Source organism: Panthera pardus, unplaced genomic scaffold (assembly GCF_024362965.1).
Source record: "Panthera pardus isolate Hobbes unplaced genomic scaffold, ASM2436296v1 HiC_scaffold_15, whole genome shotgun sequence".
Taxonomy (NCBI): Eukaryota; Metazoa; Chordata; class Mammalia; order Carnivora; family Felidae; genus Panthera; species Panthera pardus.
This window is the reverse complement of record NW_026526710.1, coordinates 20723210-20735681: the sequence shown is the minus strand read 5'-3', so window position 1 is coordinate 20735681 and position 12472 is coordinate 20723210. Positions and strand designations below refer to the sequence as shown.

The 12472-nt window shown below is 45.0% G+C and overlaps 1 protein-coding gene across 4 annotated transcripts in view; it reads left to right on the top strand.

Annotated features, from left to right (window-relative positions):
- Positions 1-12472, top strand: part of GRK3 (G protein-coupled receptor kinase 3) — a 131842-nt gene that overhangs the window by 80653 nt on the left and 38717 nt on the right. For 3 of the 4 annotated variants that reach the window (XM_053902228.1, XM_053902231.1, XM_053902230.1), the window contains 2 exons: positions 975-1066; positions 5384-5483. The exons of the other annotated variant lie outside the window; for it this stretch is intronic. In XM_053902228.1, coding sequence (XP_053758203.1) covers positions 975-1066; positions 5384-5483 — 192 coding nt within the window. The remainder of the gene's footprint in view (positions 1-974; positions 1067-5383; positions 5484-12472) is intronic. 4 annotated transcript variants of the gene reach the window in all.

The following is a 12472-nucleotide window of genomic DNA, read 5'->3' as shown; positions in this document are numbered from 1 at the left end:
AGTTCCTGGCAGGATTGTAGAAACAAGAGGGAAATCACACATTTTTCAAAAATATCCTCTGTATTTGCCATAGAGCTTTCTCATGCTTCTCCTTCAGCAGACCCCGGGTGCTCATGTCCTGCTGTCTGTCCCCTGAGCATCAGATGTGAGGCCTGTGGGCCCAGTTAGCTGCGGCTACAAACGTGTTTCAAGGGCTGTGTGGGGGGAACCCTTCAGGAACCTGACCCTTAACTTGCCAGCACGCATAAGCTACTAAGGTGTTTGCTCTTTTCCGCCTGCCCCTTTGGACATCGGGCTCACTGTCTGCCTTTGTACCATCGAAGACTGTTAAAGCTATTGGGGAGGTGGGGCATTGCTGAGATCCTGACACAAGGAAAGGGCTTATGAATGAAGCCTCTTGATACACTTTCCTCCTACTTCGGGTCTTGTTTTCATGCTCACATGCCCAGCATGAGTCCTAGCGATTCCCTGACGTTATCAATAAAAAATTCACATGGCCGGCACCCGCCGAGTTTTCTCATCATATGGCCCGCTGTTAGGAAAACATAGATGCCCTCGATGTAGACTTATTTTTTTACCATGACAGTTCCTGGAATTGCTGAGCTGTTCCCACACTTCCGGCTTCAGAGTAGCTGAGGCGGCTTTTCATTTGGACTAGAAATTTCACACTCCCCTGTCTTCGGGGCATACGGCTTACGACCTAAAACGCAGGAGATCGGAAAAACAATCTGACTCGGCTCCCACTCTGTCCTCGTCCCACTCGCCTCCCTTTTGTGCGCTTTGAGGGTGGAGCACATGGAGGCTCTAGAAAGTCTGGCAGCCTTGCACATCTCGTCTTGCAGTCCGGGGAATCAGTCACAGAAAGGGTAGATCCCTCTGTCAGAACGGCTCTTTTAGTAACTGTGTGTTGCATGAAAACAACAGCATAATTTTAATGCAATTCTGTGTTTTCGTATCGTGTTTTGAATTCACAGTTGACCATGAATGATTTCAGCGTACATAGAATCATTGGACGAGGAGGATTTGGTGAAGTGTATGGTTGCAGGAAAGCAGACACTGGAAAAATGTAAGCTTTCTATGGGTTTTGTGCTTTGCATCAAAAGAAAACACCTGCATAGGTTTGTGGAAGCCCCGATCTCACTCCTGAAGTAACTTAACCTCAGAAAGAAAAGGGCTGTTTTTTGTGAGGCATCGGAAATGAGAACAGTTGGCTGGAACTTCCATCACGTAGGGTGAAATGGGAAGTTAGCCAGTGACTATGTGTCATGAGCCCCTATCACTCAGGCCGTGGGTGAAGCAGTCTGGGACCTAGAAGTGACCAAGAAGGGGCGTTCTGTACCGCCTCCCGGGCCAATCGGTTGCAAAGAATTCTCTGCTTCGCAGAGGAGAGAACTTTTCTTCTAGACAGTGACCACCCGTGATTTAGCACATACACTTTTCGGTGGTGTAACATCCCAGGAGATGTCGGTTCCCGTAGTAGGGTAGCTCGAGTCCTGGCGAACAGGATGCCCTCCTAGGAGGGTCGTGATCACGGGTCTCCATGACTGCGTCGGCCGCTGATCGTACAGGTGGTTGATGTGAGGCAGTTAACATGCACGTGTGCCGGGTGTGAGGCTCTTCCGGAAAGTGAATGGTGGAGTTCTTAAATGGTGCAGGTGTCGGGGGGGGGGGGGGGAGGGGGGCTAGTTTTTAGAAGCAGTTTGTTTACGTGAGCATATATCCAAAAGCAAAAGACAATGGGAAAATACAGTTTGATAGGCCCAGAACCACCAAGTTTGATCAAGTGACAGGCCTTTTAGAATAACAGCAAAGTGGAATAGTCTGTGCGGCTTGGTCTGAGTCGGTGTAAGAGGAGTAATTGGGGTCAGCGAATTCAGTGTCCTTCTCCCCCCACCACCGGGTCATCACTCAGCCTCCACTCGGGTCCTCCCCGTGATTGGGCACTGACGGCCTTGCCAGGTGGCCCTCTTAGTTTTCAGACAGGTCCAGTAACTGGCACGATCTTTAGTAGGTGGGGGCTGGAATTCACCTTCACTAACTTACACCCACTGGTCTTCCTGTTTTGGGGCCCTGCGTGGGGTGAACCCAGTGTCTGGCACTCGGGCATCTGACGTCTGGTGCCCTGCTGAGACAGGATGGCCTGGTGATCCAGAGTGGGGGCCCTGGCGTCCCATGGCCGGGTCAGACCCGGCTTCCGCTTTCCGGCCGGCACGAGGTTTGTGCCTTCTCTCGGCCTCTGCACCCAAGTCTGTAGGGGGCGGAAAATACTTCCTGGTTGTGAGAATTGAACGGGATGGTACATCGTAAAGCCTGCAGATAACTGCCTGTTCCATAGTCCGTATTAGCGAACAGTCCTCTGCGGCCCCGTCTCTGTCCCGATTCTGTCTGTACTCCCGCGGTGGACTTTGATGCTAAGTGTCGCTCTTCCTTTGGCACTTATTCCGTTTCACCAAATGTGTTCGCTTTCCTTCCTCACGGCCCAGGTGTTTAGGAGATCTGCTAATCTGCCACATGATGTGCAAGTCAATGTCACCGTGTGTCCCTGCATTACGTTGGTTATTTCACGCGATTCTCTGTGTGTGGAAAACTGTCTTCCACTTTCTAGAACAAGGGTAGACACTTACCGGGGAGTCCCACAGCTAGGAAGCGGCCAGGCTCAGTCCCTGTGGATCCTGGAGCCCATCCGTGAACTGCCACCCACCTCGCTCAGAAGCCAGTGGCAGCCAACTGGCTTAACCCCGGGGCTCAAGGCCCGTGTGTGCCAGCTTCTCTGGTCTGCAGTTTGAACGTTCTTCCAAACGCCAGCCTGGTATAGTGATAGAAGCAGTAGGACACAGTTTGAAAATTCATCATAGAACTTAAATGAAGAACACGTTACTTCATATGTTCTCATGTGTAATCCCTTAACTAAGCAAATTAACGTCTCCATCAATGGATTTGTTATAAAGAGCTCCTGGGAGAGTCGATAAAATTACCAAATTTGGGGGCGGCTGGGTAGCTCGGTCGGTGGAGCATTGCCTCTTGATTTCGGCTCAGGTCACGATCCCAGAGTTGTGGGATCGAGCTCCGTGTCGGGCTCCGGGCGGGATGTGGAACCTGCTTGACATTCTCAACCACTTTCTCTCTCTCCCCACCACCCGCTCTATGCTGCTCCTGTGCACGCTCTCTCTCTCTCTCTCTCTCTAAAAAGAAAAGCAAATATCAAATTTGAACATCCCTCTCTCTTTTGCTAAGTCATAACATTGTGAGTTATGATCGGTTAGAAACAAGTGGATTTTCTGTGTCCCGTCACAGCCGGACAAACATCCACATTGTGTGCCGGGGCCTTGTAAAGTGGGACTTACAGCCACACACAGAGTTCTGAAGCCCCTGAGGCCCCTGTGAAAATGTCCTTTCAGCTTTCTGCTGTGCTGCTGACAAATCATCCTTCTTTCTTTAACCTGCGATTATAGAGAATGCCAAATAGCATGTCTGCATTACCTTAATAGAAGTTTGTACCAAGGCTTCAAAAAGCTTGAGTTGTCAGCTCTTTCTTCTCCACCAACTTTTATATGAAAGTCTTACGGATTCTTTTTATTATTTGAAAATACGATCACTTCGATATCCAGATTAAAAACAAAACAGGGCTGCCTGGCGGGCTCAGTGAGTGGAGCATGTGACTCTTGATCTCCAGGTGGTCCATTCGAGCCCCACGCTGGGTGCAGAGATTACTTAAAAAAACTGAAAACAAACCAATCAAACAGCATTTTAGAACGTGCCTTTTTGAGCATGGGCTGGCCCTTTTCATTTTGTTGGTTGCCAGTGTTTGAGTCTTGCCCTCTGCACTCTTGCAAAATCTTGACCACTGCTGAAATCACAGTTCCTAAAAGCTAAATATTACACACACTACTGCAACACACAGTAGCAACTAAACAGCAACAATATGTCCAAAGTTTTATTTTCACTAAATTTATTCACATCCCTCTACTTCTGGTTCTCATTTAACTGGAACTTCTATTGTGTAATGGTATTAATATCTTAATTATTGCTTAATTTTTTAAGCTTTCTTTTGATTTAAAATTTTTTAAAGAAACCTTTTATTTTATTTTATTTTATTTTATTTTATTTTATTTTATTTTATTTTATTTATTTTTGAGAGAGAGTAAGTGCATGAGGGAGAAGCAGAGAGGGAGGGAGATCGAGAATCCCAAGCAGGCCCTGCACCCAGCATGGAGCCCAAAGCAGGGCTTGATCTCACAAACCGTAAGATCATGACCTGAGCCAAAATCAAGAGGCCGATGGATGCTTAACCGACTGAGCCACCCTGGCGCCCCTGACACCTTTTTATTTCGAATTTTATTTTTGCCACCTAATTTTAGGTTTACAGAAAGGGTTCAAAAACACACCCAGTATCTCTGTCTTACGTTACTATGGAACATTTCTCCTAACAAATGAACTAATATACATTATTATTCACTGAAGTTTCTACTTTTTTGGGTTTTTTTTTTTTACTTTACTTTAAAAAAAGATTTTTTTCATGTTTATTTATCTGTGAGAGACAGAGAGAGACCATGAGCAGGGGAGGGGCAGAGAGAGAGGGAGACACAGAATCTGAAACAGGCTCCGAGCTGTCAGCACAGAGCCCGATGTGGGGCTCGAACCCACGAACTGTGAGCATAAGTCAGACGCTTAACCGTCTGAGCCACCCAGGTGCCCCTTTACTTTACTTTTTTATTTTACTCTTTACCCAATGGCCTTTTGTGTTAACCAGATCCCGTGTTACATTTAAGTCCTCTCCTCCCCTTAGGCTCCTTTAGACTGTGTAGTTTCTTGGACTCTCCTTGTTTCTGATGGGCTGTGCTGCTTTGGGGACCCCTGGCCAGGTGTATTGTACGTCTTCCAGTTTAGGCATGCTTTCCTCCTGGTTATACTGGGGCTGTGGGCTTTTGGAAGGAAGACCCCAGTGGCAGAACACCATTCTCATTGCGTCCTATCATGGGTGCCCGTCGTCAACATGACTCCTCACTGTTGATGCTGACCTTGACCGCCTACTTGAGGTCGCGTTTGTCAGGCTTCTCCACCATAACGTCACTGTCCCCTCTCCTCCACACTGTCCTCTTGGAAAGGAGCTTACTGTGTGCCGTCCCCACCCAAGGAGTGAGGAGGGACGCTCCACGTTGAAATGTTTTCTTAATGCGTGCAAAATTTAAAAAATACATTTTTTATAAATATTTCTTTTTTATAATTTTTTTCTTTTTTTTTTGCATGACAGTCAGCAAGTACCATTTTGCTTCTTTCAAACACTTCCCGAGTCTTTAGAAACTTTCCCCAGTACGACATGGATCGTTTAAAGCAGCTTGGATTCTTTCCAGCGCAGCTCTTTCAATAACATTTATGTTTCCAGGTACGCAATGAAATGCCTGGATAAGAAGAGGATCAAGATGAAACAAGGAGAAACATTAGCCTTAAATGAGAGGATTATGTTGTCTCTTGTGAGCACAGGGGTGAGTATTCCGTTTGGAGCACTGCTTGCTCTGGTCTTTGCTGGTTGCTCGGTTTTCCAGATCGAGACAATTTATTTAAAATGCAGGCATTCTTTCCCGGCAAATTATGCAGCCAGCCAGTTTTCGGGTGAGTGAGCGTTTATAGCAGGGAAAAGCAGCACTAAGTTAATATAAATAGTGTAGAATCCGCATATTATCTCTGTTTAATTTGGGAGTTGGAAAAGTGCTAGCAACCATCATTATGCACACCCACGACATCTCCCTTTAGTGGCTGTTTTATGACTTTCCTCTCTGCGGAACGTGGTTGCCGAGATGGCAGGAAATAATTGCGGCAACGGCAACGAAATCACTTGAGTCTAGTTAAGAACTGCCTGCATGACGGAGGACTGACCCAGAGAAGCTGGAGTGCAAGGAAAGTCGCTCTTGTCCCTTTGTGAACAGATAGAGAGGAAGCATCTTGGGTTACTCAAGTCCGAATTGCACTTGGGGCTGTGCGCCATCAGAAGGTGGCTCTGTCTTCGCGGCCCTTGCTGCTTTTCACCTGCTGCCGTGGACTTCGGTCATTTCCATTTCCAAAACGGTGTTTCCACCTGTTGGACAGTTTATTTGTCCATCAGCCTGGCATTTTTAGCTCAGCCTGTGTCAAAAACTCCTGCCCCGTGACTTCTTGCAAAACAGGATCCCATTCTGGCCGTTTTTGCAGTGAATGGTATGAACCTTGGCGGTTCTGTATTTGAACAGATGGGTGTGAAGACACCCAGAAAAACTCAGTGTCCCAGAAACCTGGGCAGTCCTGCGTGTGCCAGAGGGCCTGCCATCCAGCATGCAGAGGGGGTCAGGGACTCAGGGTCTCCAAGGGAAGGCAGGAAATGAGGGTGGAGTGGCCAGACCCATGCTGAGTGCCTCCCCCTGTGAATTTAAAGCTAATCACCAAGCCAAGAAGGTTTATATGCAGTGAGATATATTGGGGAGGGTGTGGCCTCCCGATAGCCTAGCTGGTTTCTAAACAGGCTCATTCTCACCGGAAGGAGAAAGGAATCAGACTTCAATGGTGAATCAAAGAACCCTTTTCGACTAGTAAGCAAGGAACCCGACACCCGGAGGGGTTAATTTCCTTACCCAGAGTCTATGGACCCTCTGACTAGTGTTCCTTTCTTACAATCACCTTCTAAGCTCTGTGTTTTTTGGTTAGCACCTATATTTAATGTATTGTGGTTTATGTTTTCCTGGGGTTCGTTTGAAGCAGTTTCAGAAAGGTTATGTGCTACCGAAGTAAAGGATTCTCATAATTTGGCTCAACCATAATAAAAAAGAACACTGTAGCTATAAATAATCTCTAACTATGTGCCTCTGCCTCCTAACATCTGGACATTGAGCATTTCAAGTAAGAGTCGTGTTGGGTGCGTGACCGCGTTGGCACCTACTTGGAACCGAAGCTAAGCAGCTCACACACTCTTGGAACCAGTAAGAATGGCATTGGTTTCTAGTTTCTATTGGAAATGTCATCGCCTTAAATTTCAAACATGGGTGTGCCCTTACTGCAGATTTTAAGTGGTAATTAAAATATTAATTTTTCATGAGCCGTCTCCACACCTTGCATGTTTATTCTCGAGAAGGGAAAACGTTGGGAGTGTTGAAGAAATATACATACAGTTTTCACATAGCATTTTCATAGTTACTTTTTTCAGGCGAGGGGGAATATGGTTATGTAGATGTATCGGTCATTCTTCACCCATCTTAACCCTCCACGGGAATAAATAAAAAATTGGTCTACTACTTTGAGCTAATTTAAAAGAATTATTTATATTTTTAATTCAAGTATCAAGCCTTTTTGTTTGGTTTCATTTTTTGGGAATTAGAGGTTGATGTTTTTTACTTATCAATACATAATTTAACCACAAGTGCTGTAATAACACTATTTGGAATTTTTTCCTTTTCTTTTTTGCTAATCAAAGGCCACTTTTTCTGGTTCTTTAATCATCTTTAATTTAAAATCACCTCACTAGTACACTTAAGATCAGCATGTTGGCATGGAACTGGAGTGCCGTCCCTCATTACAGTTTTCCTTTTATTGGAAGGGTTTTTTTGTTTGTTTGCTTGTTTTTCCTTCCAATTTCAAGTTGAGTGTTTCTTCCCCCAACCTTTCAAAGAGACAGTGGCAGTACCATTCCCAGTTTGATTCTAGAATAGTAAAAGGTAATCTTTAGGATTAAGAACTAGGATAAGTATGTCCACAGGTGAGAATGTCCATAGCTGAGAAAGAACAGTCAGCACCTTCACTAAACAGTCACGTAGTGTCCTCCAAAGTGTCATTCATTCCTTGAAACACATTTCCGTGCCTAGATCATGTCAGGCATTCTCCTGCAGGATGGAGGGTCCCAAACTGTGACTTTGGTCCCTGCTCTTTTAGAGCTACACAGAATGAAGGAAGGTGGTAGTGTTCACATGATCTCAGAAATGTATAAATAATCAGGACACCTCTAGAAGGTGCCCGGTGCTCAGGAGGCACTTAGCAGGGAGGAGGTGGCAAGGGATAGTCCTCTGAGGTCACAGGAGGTGTCAGTGCTTGTCTGGGTCCTGGGCGCTTCAGGAGGCTTTGCAGACTTCGGAGAAGGTCAGCTGAGCTGGGGTCTCGAGTGGTGCGTGCATAGCCCCAGATGAAGTTGGGAGTGGAGAGGGAGACCGACAGAGGCCAGGCCAGCCTGTAAAGAGCTTTCTAGGGCAATACTGAGGATTTAAAAAAGAAAAAAAAATCTTTTAGCAATTGGAGACAAAGTGTTTTAAGCAGGAAGTTAACAGAAGCCTCCTCCTGACTGCAAGGTGGAGAATTTTCTTGAAGAAATACTGCGTGCTGTATTTTATCACAGTTTTGCAGAGTTCCTGCAAAAATACAAGCTGTTTTGCTCACTACCGGTAGGAAATCAAAGAAGACAGTTCCTTGCTGAGGGTCTACCTCTACGAGGCCCTTTAGTTCTTACTGCCTTTAATTTGTAATCAAGGCAGAACATCTTAACCATAATGATGTTCACAACTGTATCAGCCCCATCGCCGAACTGCCATTTTTTCACACTGGTCGGTATTTGGTTCTTTGCGTCTCGAGCTTCCCACAAGACCTGGTGTGGTATCTGCCCAGCACCTGAGAGGTGACGGATTGCAGTCAGCATACAGATAACTGAATCGCATCCCTTTAACTGAGCTCTTACTTGACTTTGCCACAGAAGCCCAGCCTTTGTGAGCAGCGTAAGTAACATAGAACCCTGGAGAGGGTCAGGAGACTGGGGGTTGAAATCCTGGCTGGCTACCACATTTCTTTGTGACCTCAGGCAAGTCATTTCCCCTTTTTAGGGCCTTAGTTTCTTTATTTTAAAAATAAACACGCAAGACCAGGTGATTTTTTTTTTTAAAGAGCCCTTCCTGTTCAGAAAGCCTGTGATGCTAAATCTACAGTTCGTGTCCCTTCTTAATAACATATGATCTTAAGTGAACCTATTCTGTTTGCCTTTTGCCATTTCCTTGGGGTTACCATTAGAAGGATCATATCCCATTGTGTTCAGAAATACCCCTTGGTGGAGTGAGTACAGATGCCTCTGGAGCTGGGAAAGACTCTGGCCTCACTAAGTTCTGGGTCCACCCGCCTCTCTGCTCTACAGACGAATTGCTCATCGGATCAGGAACCAGAGTGTGTGGGGAACCCCGTTCAGGAAGGAGCAGAATGAGCCATCTTCAGCAGGCTATTAAAAAGGTGGTTCCCTAAGGGCTTCCAAGTGGGAGGGTGCCCCCCACCTCCAGGAAGTCCACATGGCTTTTAACAGAAAAAGGAAAGCACTTTTATTTTGCCTGTTTAAAGCAAAATCAGCCTTGAAATCAGTAATCACTAATACCATCTCAACGGTGTTTTAAGGCAAACTAGGTAACCACAAAATGAAATTTGTAGTTCATTCCGGAAGATACATGGAAATTGTATTCAGGTTCATGAATCTCTGGTATAGAAAGGAGTCAGATTTATCAGTATGCCCTTAATACAGAGGTTTGGACGATGCAGATTCAGTGTATAGATTATTCTGTTGAAACCTGACTATTTTCTGTGGAATTTAATGATTTTTTTGTTTCTGTTAAGAAAGTGGATATAGATGTGGGGTGTTTTTTTTGGCCAGTTTCTATTTTAATCAGTTGAGTGGCGAGTATACACTGTATATAAAGAATCTAAATGGACCTAGTTATAGATCTGGCTTAGCACTGAGGAGTTTTCACAGGGAACACAAGCATGTGTCCAGCACTCAGATCAAGGGATAGAAAGTTAGTCGTATTCCTTGGGGCACCTGGGTGGCTCAGTCGGTTGAGCATCCAACTTCGGCTCCAGTCGTGATCTTGCAGTTTGTGAGTTTGAGCCCTGCGTCGGGCTCACTGCTGTCGGTGCAGAGCCTGCCTTCAGATCCTCTGTCCCTAATCTCTCTCTCTCTCTCTCTCTCTCTCTCTCTCTCTCTCTCTCTCTCTCTCTCTCTCTCTCCCTCTCTCTCCCTCTCTCTCTCTCTGCCCCTCCCCTGCTTATGCTCTCTCTCAAAAATAAACATTAAAAATAATAAATAAATAAATAAATAAATAAGTAAATAAATAAATAAATAAAGTTACTCATATTCCTGAAGTCTTGTGCCTCTTCCAGTCACCTCCCCCGCGCCCAGGTTAACTACTACCCAGATACCTAACACTGTCATTTAATTTGGCTTTGCCTGTTTTTGAACTTTGTATAAATGTGCCCTCTCGCATCTGGCTTCTCTCACTCATCGTTGCTTGTGAGATTCACCTGCATCATCGCACGTGGCCATGGTACATTCTGCGGCTACGTAGCAGAGGTCCGCAAGCTGCGTATGGCCAATGGACCAGATCTGGCTTGTGGCCTTTTTTTCTGTAGAGCCCATGGACTGGCAATGGGTTTTCCGTTCCTGAGGCATGGTACAGAAAATAAACAAAGGATATGTGACAGAGGTGGCCTGGAGCCTGCAAAACCGAAAATAATTCGTGTCTAGCCCCTTGTACACAAACTTGCTGACCCTTGCTGTATAGCATTCCCCCGCGTAAAGCGACCGCGGTTCACGCGTCCGTTCTAATGCCGGTAGACATCCGGGTTATTTTCCGCTTGGGGCTCCTTTGAACAGTGCTGCGAGGAGCATTCTCTTGCGGTTCTCTTAGTGCACATTGGGTACGGGCTGCTGTGAGGTGTGCAGCTGGCGGTGGAAATGCTGACGCCTGGGGTTTGCAGACGGGGCCCAGTTTCGGCAGATGGCTCCGACCAGTTGCCAGAGCAGTTGTTGGCACCGTGCGCCCCTGTGTCGTATGTAGGGGTTCTGTTTACACCCTGTCTTTCCAGCCACTTGGCCTTGGTGGTCTTTTTGATTTTGCCCATTCTCTTGGGGTTTAGCGATAACCCATTGTGAGGACACATCTCCTTGGTGACCGCTGATGCCCAGCACCTGTTCATCGGCTTGTGAGCCATTCGATGACCCTCCTATGTTTAGTGCCTTTATTGATTTGTTGGCTGGTTTATTCATTCATATTGTTATTATTACTCCTACTATTGCCGTTTTTTGCCACTGCTCTGTTGGGTCGTTTGCCTTTTCCTTTATTGATTTATGAGAGCTCTTTATATATTCTAAGTATGAGTCCTTTCTGCGTGTATGGATTGCAGATATCTTTTCCTATTCTGTGACTTGCCTTTTTACTCTCTTGATAGTGTTTTCTGAAGGCCAGAAGTTCTTGATTTTATTTTTGTCCAGTTTAGCAGTACTTTCACCATTAGTGCTTTTGGGTGGCCTGAGAAATCTTTACTTACCCTAGGGTCACAAAGATACTCTCTTTGCTTTCCTCTAGAAGATTTATTGTTTTCCCTTCAGATCTTCGTCTTCCTAAAGTTGACTTTAGTGTGTGGTGTGAGGTAGGGGTGGGCGTTCACATTCTGTTGTACAAATATCCATTTGTTCCAGCATATCACGGAAGGGCCATCCTTTCCCCTCACCCTGTTGTGTCACTTATCACAAATCAGTTGACCATTTATGTGTGAGTCTATGTCAGGATTCTCTCTTCTGTTGGTCTGTCTGTTCTTGGGCTACTACCACACTGTCTGATTTACTGTTGCTTTATAATAACTTTTGGGGCACGTGAGTGGCTCAGTCAGTTAAGTTTCAGACTTTGGCTCAGGCCACGATCTCACAGTTCATGGGTTCGAGCCCCTCATCCAGCTCTGTGCTGACAGCTCAGAGCCTGGAACCTGCTTCGGATTCTGTGTCCCCCTCGCTCTCTGCCCCTCCCTTGCTCACACTCTATCTCTCTCTGTCTCTCTCTCTGTCTCTCTCTCTCTCTCTCTCAAAAATAAACATTAAAAAATATATATTTTTATATATTATATATATTTATATATAATATACATAAATAAGTATATGTAAATATATAAAACTATATATAAATACATATTTATATATAATATATAAAACAAATATATATTTATATATAATATATAAAACAAATATAAATATAAAAATATAGATATATATAATATGTATAAAATAATTCATATATATATATATATATATATATATACATACACACACACAATAAGTCTTAGTATCTAGCACTATGACTTTTCTGGCTTTTTCTTCTAGAGTGAATTTTTCCTGGCTGTGCACATCTCCATATACATTTTGGAATCAGCTCGATTTTCACTTTAATTAAAATTGTAGCCGGGCGACTGGGTGGCTCAGTTGGTTGAGCATCCGATATTGGCTCAGGTCATGATCAAACTTTGTGAATTCGAGCCCCGCATCGGGCTCGCTGCTGTCAGCACAGAGCCCGCTTCAGATCTTGTGTTCCCGCCTCTCTCTCCATCCCTCCCCCACTCCCACTTGCACTCTCTCTCTCGAGAATAAATAAAACATTAAAAAAATTTTTTTTTAACTTGCATAGAATTTCTAGAATACTTTGGGGGAAAACTGACATCT